This window comes from Taudactylus pleione, unplaced genomic scaffold, assembly GCF_031769625.1.
Source record: "Taudactylus pleione unplaced genomic scaffold, aTauple2 ptg000423l, whole genome shotgun sequence".
Classification (NCBI taxonomy): Eukaryota; Metazoa; Chordata; class Amphibia; order Anura; family Myobatrachidae; genus Taudactylus; species Taudactylus pleione.
The window spans coordinates 1,163,991-1,181,696 of record NW_028284825.1 but is presented as its reverse complement, the minus strand read 5'-3'; the positions used below and the strand labels follow the sequence as shown (position 1 = coordinate 1,181,696).

Here is a 17,706-nt window from a genome sequence, read left to right as displayed (position 1 = left end):
GGATTATGTGAATTGCACCATTAAGTGAGTGGGGCAAGGCATCTAATGCTATAAATTGCATCATCACACCTCACTAAGGTAGCATGGTGCTTATTGACACAATTTGTATCATTATAACTCTTACCCACCCACTTGCTTCAGGGAGATGTAGATGATATCCCAATACTCTGGTAGTCTCACGGACATTCTGGGAGAGTAGGTAACTATGAGGAAGAAATATCACGCCTTCCAAAGGGAACAAGTGGAGAAGTTGCCATAGCAACCAATCATCTTCTAGCTAATATTATCAAGTACATTCTATAATATGATAGTTAGAAGTTAATTGGTTGAGCATCTTCATCTGAGCTTTAGAAAGTTTGATGCATCTCCACTTATGAGTGATAAATTACATGCACATAAGCTCTACCGAAGCTTCTGCAAACTTTATTACCGCCACACATGAAATCCAGAGCTTCATTAAACCAATGCATGTGCACCGTAATATTCTGAGATTCTTTGTATATTAGGTAGAGCTCACCAGTTTGCATCAAACTTTACACCGGGCTTGGCAAACTGCATCTCTCCAGGTGTTTTGGAACTAGAAGCCTGAGCATGCCCTGACTTGTAGTTTCCCAAATGGTTTAGAGTCACAGGTTGAAACTTCGTTGCCTACTCTCTTGAAAGTTGCAAGAGGCTCACACACCTCCGGAAGAGTAGTTGGATCTTCTGCATCCCGCCCACTTCCTAGTGAAGTGGGCAGAATGGGGAGACAATATGGGTTAAAATTGCAGTTCAGCACAGAGGGGCGGGGCTAAAATTACACCAATCGTGTAATTTACCCCTGCCTCCTCATCACAGACCCATGAATCCCACCATTTTGTCACAACAGGGGTGGGGCTTAATGTGATGGAGAGCCCGGCCCCACCCCCAAAGCTGTCAACTGCATCTCCTCTCTGGGCTTCTCCCGGAGAGAGGAGCTAATTAAAGTAGGCAAGTATGGGTTGAATACTTCTGCTTTAGACACCTATACAACAACCTATGCTGTCTCAAATAATGTTCTACTTAAATTTCTCTAGCCCGAGTTCCCCTTACCTTATTGACTGTTAGCCCTCATGAGCAGGGCCCTTTTCCCTTATGTTCTCTCTATTTCCTAACATTTCCTCATCCCACTTGACTGCACAGCAATGAACCTACAGTTTCTGCCTTCATTGCTTCTGTGGGAATGATGGCTGTATATGCAGTAATGTTTATATCCTCCTGTCCACTGCATTGTTTTAAACTGTATTTATTTTTGCATTGAATATCTTGTTATGTCTGCACTGTATTTGTAAGGTGCCAAATTAATACATTTGTGAGCGGCATCAAGGGGGGGAGGAGACTCAAACGCAGAACCTGTGTGCAGAGATGTACACTACTTACACTACAGCTGCAATTTGTATGCAGCAGCTGTGTGAAAATATGCAAATGACGCAGCCACCTGGATTTGTATGGAGATGCCAGAGACATTTTTATTGCGTACAGGATTACAGGCTGAAACAAGCACCAGAAACAGTCACATTGTGTCTTCGTTTACATCGGCACCCCCTGTTGTCACCCACAAATGGTCCCTGTCCATCATTCGCTTTGCAAATAACGAACGATAACGAATATGAAACTTGACACATGCTGACAATTTGATAAGCGATTAGGCCATTTTTAGAAACAGCAAGGGGTACATTTACTAAGTGTGTGGGCGGGGTTTTGTGCGATTTTCTGACGGCTTTGCAATCTGCCCATTTACTAAAGTTAAAACTGACTTTATTCTTGTACATAGACAAGTATACAAGCCACACATTTACTAAGCAATGACCAAAAACTTAACACAAACCCGCCCAAATAATAGACTACCAACTGACAGGTGTGTCTGAGTTTCTTTTGTGTTTTGTTATTGCAAAAAACTAAAAATACAATAATGTTACCTCATATAGGATAAGTGCTTGATTGATATCTACACTGGAAATTGTTAAAAAATACTAAATACAATTGAAACGTTTGTCAAAACAGGCTTTAATCTGCCTATTGAAATCTATTGTGTGAAACACTGCAATTAGGTACGAGTTTGCAAAAGTGAGTTTGTTTTACGAATCTCGCAAACATCGCACGAATGTGCACTCCCAAGGAATGAGAGATCCAATTAGAAATGCCTATTCGCAGTACTCGTGGAGAGGGTGTGCAAATTTTCTATAACATGCTACTTGGGAGAAGGGCATTAAAAAAGTGGGGAAACCATGTTGGACTCCAAAAAAGTGTCAACTTTGTTACCAGAATCATATAGAATGCTGTTAGTGGGCATAAGGAATATACAGTGTCAAATGAGTGATTTGTGCATTTTTTTTTAATTAAAAAAATGATTATAGAAAGCATACTTTTTCGTTTAATCTCAAACAAATTAAATGAAAAATGTAGCAAAAAGGAGATTTTGTGGTAATTTTAAAATGCTAACAAAACAATTATATTTCAATTTATAAAACATTAATTAAATTTGGGGTACCTAAATTAACGAAAAAGTTAATTTAGGTGTAATTTGAGACCAGTTTTTTTTATAATAATATTTATTGAATTTAATACAAAGAAATGGGGGTACAAAATGGAAGGGGAGCCAGGCATTTTGCATATCCAAAAAAATAAAAAATATACAAAAACATTACAAAAAATTATTAAATTAACAGAGACAAGGTCTAGCAGTGATCTAACCCATCAAGATTCTGATTGAGGGGAACAAAGAGCAGTAATATGCACAGGAGCACTATATATAGTAGAGCAGCGTTTTTAGTGTGCCGCACGGTCAGATCCACGGTCAGAGCTGCCGTTCAGGTCTGCTACACTGTGGTCTGGGCAGCGCTGAGCTCCTCTGGGAGTCTCAGGCGTGCCCGGGCCATCACCTATGCAGACGCGGTGTGACATCACATGTCACGCACACCGCGTCTCTAGTCAGTCAGCCTGCCTGCCAGCTCCGCGGCCCCTAGAGAAGCCCTGCATGAAGGCCACCAGCATCTCCAGTCAGCTAGCTTGCCTCCCCAGCCAGCCTGCCTGTCTCCCCAGCCAGACCCACGGCCACCAGCTCCACCAACACCGTCAGCCCGCCTGCCTGCCTCACCAGCCTGACAGCCCGTCTCACAGCCACCAGGACAGCCAGCCCTGTGGCCAACAGCACTTCCAGCCAGCCCTCGGCCACCAGCCAGCCAGCCTACCTGCACGCTGCACTCTGCTGACGAGGGACAGGTAGGGGCAGTAAAAAATGTAAATTTATATTTTATGTGTAGCAATGTGGGTTTTTTTTTCTCTGGGAGCCAGCAATATGTTTGTTTTTTTTCTGTCTGTGGGGGCCAATGCATGTGTTTTATTCCTGTGGGGGCCAATGTATGTGTGCTTTATTCCTATGGTGGCCAATGTATGTGTGTTTTATTTCTCTGGGGCCAATGTATGTGTTTTATTCCTGTGGGGGCCAATGTATGTGTGTTTTATTCCTATGGTGGCCAATGTATGTGTGTTTTATTTCTCTGGGGCCAATGTATGTGTTTTATTCCTGTGGGGGCCAGTGTATGTGTGTTTTATTCCTATGGTGGCCAATGTATGTGTGCTTTATTTCTCTGGGGCCAATGCATGTGTGTTTTATTCCTATGGTGGCCAATGTATGTGTGTGTTATTCCTATGGGGGCCAATGTATGTGTGTTTTATTCCTATGGGGGCCAATGTATGTGCGTTTTATTCCTGTGGAGGCCAATGTATGTGTATGTACAGTATGTTTTCCATAGGTTGCGCACGCTGCATCGCCGAATGGTGTGCCTTAGCAATTTAAATATATTGCGTAATGTGACCCGAGTTAAAAAAGGTTGAAAATCACTGTAGTAGAGTGTCCCTGTTCTTCTCTATATTCTCCCCATCTGAACCATTTCATATGAATGGACGTAGTAGAGGAGGAATATTTACAGTTCTTTGTTTCGAATAGAAAATGTTTTTGGACTTTATTCTCAATAATTGCAATGCTGGGTATAGAGGCGGTCTTCCACATCTGGGCAATAGAGGCCTTGGTGGCTACCAAAATGTGACCAATGATATATCATGTCCACGGGACAACTTTCCAGAAAAGAAATGAAATAGAGCAGTCAGGGGTTCTACAGGAATACGCATCCCTACCACTTTGCTAATCATTAGAAATACTGCTGTCCAGAGCAGCCGAAGCAAAGGGTACGACCAGAAAATATGAAGGATATCCTCCCACACATCCACAATTTCTCCAGCAATACTGAGAGATGGAGAGCCAGATTTTGTGTTGCTGCTCTTGGGTAAAGCATGCTCTCTGAAGCAGTTTATAATACATTTTTGAATGATTAATGCACTTAAATAGTGTAAAACAAGATCGGAAGATAACATCTCTCTCTTCTTCGGACAGGACCCTGGGTAAGTCCCCCTCCCACTTAATCTGGAATGGCAATTTCCACCTTTTACTATCTAATATCTGATGTTGGTACCACCAAGAAATGCCGCCTTTATGATTAAAAGATCATAAACGAGCTAGTAATAACATGGGAAAGGACGGTTTCTTAAGAAGTGAGGGTAGGCAACTCTGCAACCAATGTCGCAGTTGTAGATACTTACTATATAAAACTCCTGCTTCCTTTGAAAGTATGAGAAAGATGCTAAATCGTTCTCTATGAAGAAATCTCCCAAGGAGGAAAGATCACCTCTAGTCCAGGATCCTAATTGCAAATCGGGGATCAAATTAGCTACTGTTCTTAGGGACAAAGCTGGAGAGGGTAAAGATATCTCCTCACTAGAGGCCAATTTATGCCAAACTGATAGTGTAGTTTGAACCACCTTGCAAAGACCGAACTGCCGAAGGAGGCAGCCAAAACAGATCAGGGAGTGGAAAAGGACTCATGAACTCTCAATTACTACCCAAAGTTTGCGCAAATCAAGTTCAAACCAGTCCTTGGCTTGGCTAAGTAGGCAGGCCGAGTGGTATTTTTCAAGATCTAGAAAGGCTACTCCCCCAGAAAGTTTAGGGAGGGAAATAGTACTCTTTGCAATTCTAGCTTTATTCCCTTTCCAAATGTACCTTATGACAATCTGATAAAAATTTGTTACAAATAGACCTAGGTAGGGTCTAGGTATGGTACAGAGTTTGGGAATAAGTACCATATTAGCAGCAGCAATCCGGCTCAACAAAGACACCTCATGCATTCTGCACTCCTTAGTCAGACTCTCAAAAGCCTTCAATAGTAGGCCATAATTGCAATAAATGCTGTCACAGTCTCTAGCCAAATTAATTTCTAAATATGTAAGTGATCTGGACTTCCAAGCGTATTTATATATCTCCTTCAATCTTCCCAAGATCTCCCCTGTTATATTAAAGGGAAAGGCCTCAGTCTTATTAGTGTTGAACTTATAAAACGAGACTGCTTCATACTCATCTAAAACAGAGTGCAGTTTAGGAACGGACACTTCCAAATGAAGCAAACATAATAACATGTCATCAGCAAATAAACTGATCTTATGTGAGAAGTCACCAAAGGTAGGGCCACATATAGATTCCAGGGACCTAATCTTTTCAGCCAGAGTTTCAATTGCAAACACAAAAATGAGAGGCAAAAGGGGACATCCCTGACGAGTGCCATTGGTAATTTCAGATCTTGTGGAAAGACAGCTGTTAACATATACCCTAGTGGATGGGAAAGTATATAGAGCCAAAATTGAGTCAAGTATTCTATCCCTAAAGCCAAAACGTTGTAAAACAGTATGTAAATCCCCCCAATGCAACCTGTCAAACCCCTTTTTGGCAACTAAAGACATGATTAACAATGGTTCCTTATTATAATATTCTATAATGTTGAGAACCTGACGTGTATTGTCCGGGGCCTATCTGCCCATCACAAACCCAACCTGGTCAAGCTTAATAATAGCAGGTAAACGATGGCACAAACATATAGCTACTAATTTAGCAAATAATTTTACATCAGTATTTAACAAAGCAATAGGGCGATAATTGTGCACAGAAGTAGGGTCTTTACCCGGTTTAGGGATAGCTACTATTTGCGCCTCTAACATCTCCTTCGGGATCTGTTTTTGTGGCTTCATTAAATACTATACACAGAAAACGGAGTTGCAGATGCCCTATGCGATCATTACTGTTCACATTTAAGTGTATTTTGTAATTAAATGTAATTTCAGAGGTAGTTAACATATTAGTGGCCAATGATACGGGCCTGCCCATCATCGTCAAGGTCACCTCATTGAGCAGGTCCCTAACACTCTGGGGTTTTTAAGCATGGACTTAGCATTTGACTGCACCAGGTAACAGGCATAATCCAAAGTAAGTCCTATTTAAATTGTTATAGTGTCAGTCTATTTGGGGTGAGCATTTGGGTGTGGGGCCCCCTGAGCTGTTCTGGCTGGACCTCTTCATGGCATCAACACTTAATACATATAGTCGCTTTGTATATCACTTTTCATGTTTGTTTATTATTCATGTATTTTTTCACACATATTTTACCTTTATTACTATTTTAACACTTATTAGCTACTTTTACACACCTGATACTTTATAACACTTCACTGTCACTCTTTTTTTCATGTGATGCCCTGCGGAGGTTTTTGGCTGGGCTGTCTTTTAGGGTGCCCTGTCTCCCAGATGTGAACCCCAGAGTATTAGGGACCTGCTCAATGAGGTGACCTTGACGCTGCTGGGCAGGCTCATATCATTGGCCACTGATATGCTAACTGCCTCTGAAATTACATTTAATTATAAAATATATTTAAATGTGAACAGTAATGATCGCATAGTGCATCTGCAACTCCGTTTTCCATGTATATTACTTTAAAACCTCAGCATGATAGCACCTTTCATTACTATTAGGGTGTGCAGTCTAGAGCCCCTCCCTATGCTTCATTAAATACTGACAGCAACAATGAAGTTAGATCAGTTTTAAAAGTTTTATAAAAATTAGAAGGATATCCATCTGTACTAGGAGCGTTGTCAGATGGCAAAGAATTTATAGCCACTTCAACTTCTTCCATTGACCAAGGAGAGTTAAGGGACAGACAGGCCTCTGAGTCTAAAGATGGAAGAGAAAGGTCATTTAAAAAGCTTTTGATATTAATCAGTCGGCTGAGAAGTGTTATGGTCATCTTTAAGGTTGTACGGTTGTGAGTAGTAAGCAGTAAAAGCATTGTCAATCTCAACTGGGTTAGAAACATTTGCTCCGTGAGAGGTTTAGACTTGCTGTACTCGCTCTCTCGCCCGCCGACCTTGTAACTTACAAGCCAGCAAATGACAAGCACGGTTACCAAAAACATAAAAATTCTGATTAAGGGGTGTTATATTGCGCTGCACCTCCTGAAGAGAGCTGTTTAAACACTATTTTGTTAGAAGGATCAGCTTTATGAGCCTCCTCCAACCTAGCAGCTTCAATTTCTGCTTGAGCATAGTGCTGTTTATACTCCTTCTTGAGTCTAGTTGCAGCCTGAATCGCCAAGCCTCTCACAACTGCTTTTAAGAAACACCAACAATTAGATGTGGAGGTGTCCTCAGGGTAGTAGTGCTCAAAAAAAGGGTAAGGGATTCCTGTATAGCTTGATGAGCCTCTGGCCGAGACAGGATATAGGACCTCATTCAGAGTCGGTCGAAGCGGCCGCACAGTCATACGCCAACGATGTTCGCTATACTGCGCATGCATAAAGTTCGCAATGCGTGTGCGCAAACTAGCCGCTATGATCAGAAATTTCTCTCTCCTTGAACACAGCCAGGTCAGTAGTTTGAGTGACAGATGGCGGCGTTTGTGGGTGGTAACAGGGGAAGGTGCTTGAAAACGGGGGAGTGGAGATCCGAACGCAGGCGTGCCTCATTATGCGAACAGTGTTTTATGGGAGTGCATATGGATTATGGGAGTGCATAATTAACAAAGTAGTGTCATGGCACATGTGACATGGGTGGTTTTTACACTGACATGATCGTAGAGCTTAAGAGAGGGTATGGTCAACCTTAAGCTCTACGAGCAGTGCTGATGGTTCCCGATGGTCTTGATTAATCCTTATATGCCCGGTGATGACGTGCAAAGCGTACGAGAAGGGGGCGTATTTTTTAGTCTTCCGACCGCTTCCTCCACTTGGTCGGCCAACTACCGATCCGAACTTAGGGACGCAACTTGCGAGGGAATCATTTGAATATCCGGACCCTTTTTCCATATGACCGTGCGGCCGCTTCGACCAACTCTGAATGAGGTCCATAGTTACCTAACCTCCAGGGGCCCGGGACAACACCTATATCCCAAATTAAAAAAAGAGGGGAGTGATCCAACCATGTCATAGGGAGTATATCAATTTTACTAATGGAAGACAAAGTCCACTTATCTGATAGTGCTAAATCAATCCTAGAGTAGGATCTATGGACATGTGAATAAAAGGTAAAGTCCCTCTCCGTGGGGTGTTTAGTTCTCTACACGTCAAACAGATCATACTCTGCTAACAATTGGCGAAAACCTTTAGCAAATTCTTGGGGCTGACCTGAACGAGAAACAGTTGAACAAGACCTTTCCACCCCTCATCCAGGTTGATAATCGAAACAGTGAAGCCATCATGAGACAGTAATAGCTTGGTAGGATAACCCCAGCAATACAAAACATTGGCTTTCCTGAGAGTACTTGTATTCAGATAAAGTGAGCGACATTTAGCCAGTGTCGCTTGGGATAAGTCACCGAAAACCTTTAGACCATTAAGGATATCATCCGAATCCTCTGAAGGTCTAGCAGCTTTCTACAATGCTTCTTTAATGTGAAAATAGTGCATCCTCATTAGCACTTCTCTAGGAACCCCCTCTGGTGCATTTCTGGCCTTTGGAAGCCGATGTATGCAATCAATGAAAAGGTCAGCCAACTGGACAATAGCTAGAAGCTTCTGAAAAATATCCATCGCATAGTTATGAAGACTACTATTTGAAACGGTTTTGGGGATTCCTCTCAATTTAATATTATTACATTATGATCTGTCTTCCAAGTCCCCAACCTTATCACGAAGAGCTGTAACCTCAGCTTGCAGAGACGCATGCAGAACTATAAGGTCGTTGTGCAACTCAACTATCTTTTCCATTTTAGTTTTAAAATTATCTGTCTTACCACCGAGCTTAGGCCCTCATTCAGAGCCGTACGCTCTGAGCAGAGCGCACGCTCTGAATGAGGGCCGGGCTCCATGAAAATGGAGCGTCCTCCTGGACGCTCGTATAGCTGTGGGTCACCACCCACAGGCTATACGAGCGTGCATTGTGATGGCCGCGATGGTCGTGACCATCGCGACCATCGAAATTGCGAGCCGGAGCCTGCGGTTGAGGTTTTCAACCGCAAGCTCCGGAGTGATTTTGGCTCTATCAGAGCCAAAATCACTCCCACTGACATCACTAGTGATGTCAGTGGGACGGCTTTTGAAGGGAGGCGTTCCCGTGGGAACACCCCCGGCAGGGAGGCACGCCCCCGGCACGCCCACCAAAGGGGACGTGCTGTCAATCAACATTGACAGCACGCTCCCTTTGATCGGACACAACGAGCGAAGGACTTTCCTTCGCTCGTCGCGTCTGGCGCATGCGCACGACGGAGCTCCCTCCGTCATGCGCATGCTCAGTCCATAACATCGACCTACTTGCGAGCGGACAGCCGCTCGCGAGAGGGTCTGAATCAGGCCCCTAGTCATTAGGAGAGCTCTGAGCAGAGTCAGCATGGGTAGGAGAAGAGGTCACACTAGACAGAGAGGCAGATGTATCTTTTTGATAGGTTATCACCCCAGGTCTTGTAGTTTTAGCAGGCTGAACAAAGGGCTTGAAAAAGGCGACCTTGGAGACAGATTTAGACACGTTTACTTTCTTAGGGCCCATAGTAAAGTCGAGGTCTTTCTTTTTGTTTTGTAAAATAAATTCAACAAATATAGTATCACATGAGTGGAGGTTCCACTTTCTTGAGTAGAAGTTAGACCATTAGTATATTTGGGTGATATGAGACATAAAGGACATCATTCCAACATAAAGGAGGTCAAATCTCTGCTGTGGAAAAAATTAAATAATGTAGCTCACCGGCTCCCAAATGAGCAAGAAAACAGATCCCAATGAGAATAGTCCACAAGAGTGAGCTCAAGTGACAAAAATGAATGCTGTTAGGAGTCAGGACTCTAGTAATCCACTTCTCCCCATAATAAGTAATTTAAATTACTATATATATATATATATATATATATATATATATATATAAAATCTAATTCCTTGGCCAGCAGTAGTAACCTAGAGAAAGAAAGGGGTTGTGTCCAGCGCTATCCTAAAATCTGATATAAATAATATCTGTATGCAAGAATTGTATATGTTAAAACATATTTATTTGTTTCTGAGTAGGAATAATCGTATACTGTATATACAAAACAAGTGGTTATGGACAAACGGTCCTAGTATATGGCTCCTATTAGGGGAGGTCAGATGGCTCCTATAGGGTTCCTCTTTCCGTAGGGCAGAGCTATACCTACGTGTCCCTATGGCCAATTGCTCTAAAACAATTGAGCTGGCAATTGTTGGCTCAGTTCAATGCGTTATCCTTGTTGCACCCTGGTTGCAGGTCACGTAAGTGAACTCCTTTAGGGTATCACTTTCCGTATAGCACTAGGTGCCTATGTTTCCATTTTTAACACTATAGTGACAACCATCCGGGTGTGTGCTGTGATCCCACTTAATAACCAATTTCCCTATGCCTTTGTGAGTGGCATGGGTGCTGATATGTCTCTGTACACTTCACATGCACTGCCCTCCTGTATAGCTGTTGCTTTACTGTTGGAGGTGAGTTAAGTTAGGTGAGGTGAGGGGTCTTGGTCTGCCCTTGCTAAGGGGTGACCTTCTGTATGACTTGCTGCATCATACGTCCCCTCATCAACAGCAGTGGTGACCCACACAAGCTGCTGCAATTGGAGCATCAGGAAGCAGCTTCACGCGGCACACCGATCCCCCCCGCTCTGTGTACAGTGGATAGAGCCCCGGCAAGAGACGCCCCAGCAGGAGAAGGGTGATCACACATACCGGTAGTAGAAGCGGGAGACGGGACACAGTGGAAGCCTGCCACACAAGTTACAACTACTGGTAAGACCAGGAGTGTGGGACGCCTCCCCTGGATACCTGCAAACACACTGCACCCGCTACTCCATTGACTGACACTGCTGTTGATGAGTGGATGTATGATGCAGCTAGTCATATGGAAGGTCTCCCCTTAGCAAGGGCAGACCAAGAACCCTCACCTCACCTAACCTAACTCACTTCCAACAGTAAAGCAAAAAAAAGGGAAACGTAGGTACCTAGTGCTATACGGAAAGTGACAACCTAAAGGAGTTCACTTACGTGACCTGCAACCAGGGTGCAACAAGGATACTGCATTGAACTGAGCCAACAATTGCCAGCTCAATTGTTTTTAGAGCAATTGGCCATAGGGACACATAGGTATAGCTCTGCCCTACGGAAAGAGGCACCCTATAGGAGCCATCTGACCTCCCCTAAGAAGAGCCATATACTCAGGACCGTTTGTCCTTAACCACTTGTTTTGTATATATACGACTATTCCTACTCAGACACAAATAAATATGTTTTAACATATACAATTCTTGCATACAGATATTATTTATATCCCTAGGATTTCAGATTTTAGGATAGCGCTGGACACAACCCCTTTCTTTCTCTGTATTACTTACGAGTTTGGACCACTCCTGTGCCCAGCAGCTTCCGACACCTATGTGGGAAACACTGTAGTGCTAGTCTTCTAAAACCCTAGAGATTGTGAGCAGTAGTAACCTAATGTAGGGGAGACAGGTGACAGTGCAGCTGCTCCACTAAGGCTCACCACTACCACCCGGAGAGGGAGTAAAAATCCTTTCAAAAGCAGCCCAGTCAGCAATACAGCAAAGTCAGGGATACAGCTGCAAATCTATGGAGCAGCAGCCATGGACCCGCCAGCAACTGCCACTACACAGGATCTCACCTCCGATACCGTGGCTGCCTGAAGTGTAGTGAATAAATTAAAGATGGCAGCATCCACTGTCTCCAGAAATCGGCACCGCCAGACCCAGGACACAGGATCCAGAGCAAGAGTTTGAGCAGCTGCAAGGTAAGTGCAGGGTCTTCACGCCCAAGTGACGCTGGGGAGTCAGGGATTGCGGCAGACAGCTACGAAGTCACAGCAAAGGGTGCCAGGGTCCATGCAGAAATCCAGGTCCTGGCTCCAATGAGGATAGTAGGCTGCAACCTGCAGGGAGGAAGGAGGATTTCCTGGCTCCACGGTCACTACTACCTACTATGTGCCTGAAGAGGAACTCAGGTAGGGCACTGGAAAGGTCTCAGGGGCCAGGCAAGTGCTAATACAGAAAGGCCAGGAGCGGTGATGCCACACGTCCTCCACGAATGGTTGTCAGGCCATGCCCTGAGGCCATTTGTTTTTAACACCTAAAAATAACATGTAATTATTGGGCCACTTTTGCTAATTGAAAACTTCAAAATGCCTAATTAGTCAGTTTGGGGTGTCCAATGAATTATGCGCTGTGTCCTGACATTTTTACCTTAAAATAAAAATTGTCTCTAGTTTTTCACACCCTCAGGGCGGTGCACACAACATAGTAACTTTTTTTTGTAAAAAAAATGCGAGTTTGTAACTGGATTGCAATTGTAATTCACAGTGCAAGTTTGCTGTGAGAAATGCTTGCACAAGCCAACTCGCACGTAGATTGGATTGCTCCCATTGTTTGTCGTATTAACATTTTTTCACAGAGACAATAAATAAACAAACATTTTAATGGTAAATAATCTGAAATATACACTTAATGTCAGCAAATAATTGGATATTATCGTTTGTTTGTAGAAAGTGAGGCTGGGGATGGCTTTTACACCTAAATCCGGGATCCAAACTGAGTCAGACCCGGGACAGACCTCTTTCACACTGTGGTGCCGACCTGGGTTATTCCAGGGTCGGTGCTGTTCACACTGCACCTGTATGCAGTGGAACTCTTTCTCCTGTGCTTGCAGATTACATAATTTCCAAGTGCAGAGAAATCCTGATCTCCCCATGCTGTAACTGGGACCTGGGTTGGACGACCCAGGTTACCCATCTACACTTCAAGGTTACACTGGTCTTTCCCATGTTAATACCTGCAAGTTACCTGGGTTGGATTGCCAGGTCAACCTGGGAATCCAACCCTGGCCCCCAGTGCAGAGCAGCAACCCGGGTTTCAGCTGCGGTGTAAAATGGGTATTTGTAAAATTTACCCCCTAGCCTCAAATCACAGCATGTTACCACAAAGATTAATTATTCCGGATTTAGGGGCATTCTTGCCTACCCTCCTGGAACAGCTGGGAGGCTCCCAAAAATCGGGTGGCGTTCCCACCCCTCCAGAAAAGTGGGCAAGTCTCCTGGCTGGCCGCAAGTCTGAGGATTTTATTGGGCTTACCTGGGTGGTATTGTGCTTTGTGTGCAGTCTGTAACCATTTGCTAAAAATAATGTGCAGTTACTATGTTATAGTTGTTGTGATATTTACATACCTGCATGTATGAAAAGTTCAAGGATAAAGGTCACTGAAAACAACAGCTGCATCCTGGGAAACACAAAGTAATAAAAATGGTTTGAAAACCACCTGACAGTACATATTAATGACAAACATAATGTATATTTCCAGGCACTCAATGTCTCTGGAGCTGATTCTGAGTTGCACGCTGTTGCGACCACTTTATGTTATGAATCTTGAGTGGATTCACCACTGAATAGCAATAGTGCTGAGGATTTTGCAATGATGACTGTTGGTGTACCCCTTAAGAATGAAGTCCAGCAACAGCCTTGAGGGCTGGTAATGTAGATAAGAGTCGGTTTTGACCGAGTAGCAGCCTTGAGGGCTGGAGGTGCTTGGCTTGGTGCGGCCTTGGCCGAGTAGCAGCCTTGAAGGCTGGAAGCGCCTGGCTTGGTGCGGCCTTTGCCAAATAACAGTCTTGAGGGCTGGAAGCACCTGGCCAGGTGCGGGCTTTGGGCCATGTAGCTGCCTTGAGGGCTGGTAGAACTTGGCAAGATGCAGCCTTTGGGCCATGTAGCAGCCTTGAGTGCTGGTAGAACTTGGCAAAATGCAGCCTTTGGACCATGCAACAGCCTTGACGGCTGGTAGAACTTGGTAAGATGCAGCCTTTGGGCCGCATAGCAGCTTAGAGGGCTGGTAGAATTTGACAAGATGCAGCGTTTGGGCCATGTAGCAGCCTTGAGGGCTGATAACGCTTGGCAAGGTGCAGCCTTTGGGCCAGGGAGCAGCCTTTGGGGCTGGTAACGCTGGACAAGATGCGGCAGAATGCAGAGTTGCATTAGCAAAAGATGCAGGAGTGCAACTTGTGCCTCCGAGATGATACAAGCGGCAGGTGGCACTGGAGTGCGACTTGCGCAGCCGAGATGACGCAAGCGGCAGTACACTAGATTGCGTGGACAGGAGATGCTGGATAGTGGCCTGTGTCACCGGGATGACACAAGCGAAAGGACGCTGGTTGCGCAGGCAAGAGACGCTGAATTGTGGCCTGTGCCGCCGGGATGACACAAACGGCAGGGGACGAATGCTGCTTGTGCCGTCGAGATGACACATGCTGCAGGAGACACTAGAGTGTGGCTTGTGCCGCCGAGATGACACAAGCGGTAGGACGCTGGATAATGGCCTGTGCTGGCGAGATGACACAAGCAGAAGGAGACACTCGAGACAGGCTGAGGTACAAGACACTCAAATAGACATGATGCAAACACCAGAACCAGAAACACCTGAAACGCTATCACCAGCATCTGAGCAACGTACCAGCAGGATAGTAAAAAGGAGGAAGAACCAATCCCGTCCCAGCAAGGATGACGTATAGCTGGATAGAAAGACTTCATAAGTTGTCAGCATGGCGTCTCCGTCTCCCGGCAACGGGCCTAAGAGAATCGCCAGGAGCACCATTGTCCAACAAGACGCGGCGGGCGACTTGTGACACTTTAGAATCTGTTGCTGTAGTCGTGTCTGCGACTTTATGCCAATGCTACTGTAGTATCAGCCCTTCCCCTGGTGTGCAAACGTGTGTCTGACTGTACAAGGACTGAGACGCTCACATGTATACTGTAATACTGTTTGGCACGTTTTTAGGCGCCATCATCGGTCATTCCTTCGAACTTGAACCAGTTCTATGGCAGGTGCAGATTTTCCATCTGAGTATGGCCTCCAATGTGAGCACTTATGCGTCTGTGTACACAACCAGTCCGGCAACACTCACATAACACGCCCATAACACGGACCATCTCCCTGTGTCTGTATAGCCACCTCCCAGTCACCGCCCAGGAACGCTGAGCACATTACCAGTACATTTCTGTTATCATGTATCTCACTCACAGCTGCACGTCTGGGCCTGATGCAGATCTGTACGCTAATGCAATGGCAGCTGCGATACCGTACGAAGATGCTTTGCGAAAATATGCTCATGCAGTAGCCACCTGGAAATGTATCCGCAGATCCAATCAAGTGCCTACAAAGATGCAGCGGTTGTTGCAGATACTTCGATAATCACCCATCTAAGTAACCCTGGTCGTGCAGAATGGCCGCGTGATCTGAGACAATGGCGCCAAGTTTTCTGCGTACGGGATCGCAGTAGTATGCTTAGACATGCCCAAAAAATGCACGCGGCACACCTGAGGTTTTGCTGCCACTCCCTGTAACTGCCCCCAAACGGTCCCTGAATGTCAATCACTTGGTATAAGAAATTCTCACTGCGAGCAGCATCGCTAAGGTATCGTGTCGCATGGCAGGTGGTCCATAATCGCTCAGCATTGCAATCACATGTGAATCAGCCCCTCTGTGCTACACACATTGTAACGTATGCGCTTTAGCAGTATTTAGGGGATTTCCGTGCATGTGCAATAGCAAAAACACTCAAATCCGTGAACATCGGCGCTGCGTGTGACTCAGAATCAGCCCTCTATGGTCACATGACTTCTGTATACAACATATAAATCAAACAATATTATTGGGACACAGTGGAGCTGGCTAACTAGCTTATGCATCTTATATGCAGCTTTGTGGTGGCTTAGGGATGAAAACACACTGAAATTAAACAATTAGTATTTAAAACGCAAGTTCATATGTAAAAACACAAATAGGTATAGTATGGTCTGGCTTGGTTCAATGTTCGCTCCCCTCCGAATCAAACCCAGATCGAGGATAAGTTGACAAGTCCTCTGTAAAGTTGCCCTGCTATAATGGGCCATTCCTGCCTGATTACACTCAGGCGCGGTAATGCTGTGATGATGGCTGTACAGGAATGGGTTAACTGCGGAGACAGGTTCAGGCAGGAGTGGGTCTGGTGGAAGGTGCAGGGTGATCTCCAGCAGAGTGCAAGGCAAGGCAGTGCGGTGCAAGCTGCAGGGAGCAAGGAACTGGGGCAAGCACCAGAGCACAGGTCTCAGGTTCAGGAGCGGAGGAACTCTCTCTCACAGCTGACGCTGTGAAACACGTTGCAGGGCGCTCCAAACGCCCTTAAGTACCCAGCAACAGAACGTGATAGGCCAGAGAGAGCAGGTGACCCACAGACGATTGGCCTGCTATATCACAAGACCAAAGACAACATGGCGGCGTCCAAACAGCCGTGACGCGGAGATGCCACTAGTCTTACCCCTGTCAGGACGGCCCAACACTGGCAGACCTCTGCGTACACGCAATGCCAATCTCCACACGCCAGCTCCCCTGCCAGAAGAACCGCACCACAGTGCCCTCACTGGTAAGGACCGCAAACCTCCATGCCGTGAAACCTGGGTCATGATAGATAGAAATGAGATAGATAGATAGATAGATAGATAGATAGATAGATAGATAGAAATTTTTAAAATAAGTTTTTTCAGACCATTACTTTTTTACAATTTTGATATATATTAATTATATATAAATCCACAAATATCAGAAACCTTTTGCATAAGTTGACACAGTAATGGTGCTTACACACTGGTCTATATTACTGAGCGATTGCACGATTATGACATCGTAATTGTGCAATCGCTCAGTAATCGTGCACAAATCGTGCACTTTTATGTCAGAAACGACCAGCGATGTGCTTTCCCGCTGGTCGTTTCCGACATTATGCATCGCCAGAACATGCAAACCCAATCTGCCGATAACGACAGATTGGCATGTTCAGGAATGATGGACAGTGCCTGCACTGAACGACTGATCGTTCAGTGCAGACACTACAGGTGATCAGGAATGACGGTACGATTATGATGTCATAATCGTACTGTCTTTCCTGATCGCCCAGTGTGTACGCACCTTAAGAGGTGCTAGACTTGAGCTGTGTATTCAGGACTTGACCTTTTTGCTGACATATCATGAAGTGCGTTTGATATTTGCATACACAAATGAAGCCTGCAGAGTGCTAGGCAAATGCTGTTGTTATCCTTTACTTTACCTGATCTTACTGTTTGCTTCTCTGATTACTGAGATTTAAACAATGAAACGAGTGTAATAGATCTGCACAATATATATAATAGTCCTTTTATAGGATTGTGAAAGCTGCTGCTATGAATCAAATGTTCTCAATCCAGTGTATTTAGGGGTGTGCACCGGCCACTTTTCGTGTTTTGTGTTTTGGTTTTGGATCTGGATCTTTCTTCATGTTTTGGATCTGGATTGGTTTTGTATTTTTTTTTTAA

General features: G+C 44.7%; 1 protein-coding gene across 1 annotated transcript in view; it reads right to left on the bottom strand.

Annotated features, from left to right (window-relative positions):
• The window catches only part of LOC148506145 (uncharacterized), a 150,543-nt gene that overhangs the window by 125,538 nt on the left and 7,299 nt on the right, over positions 1-17,706 (bottom strand). The window contains exon 2 of the mRNA XM_088447195.1: positions 13,557-13,609. Coding sequence (XP_088303321.1) covers positions 13,557-13,608 — 52 coding nt within the window. The 5' untranslated portion in view covers position 13,609. The remainder of the gene's footprint in view (positions 1-13,556; positions 13,610-17,706) is intronic.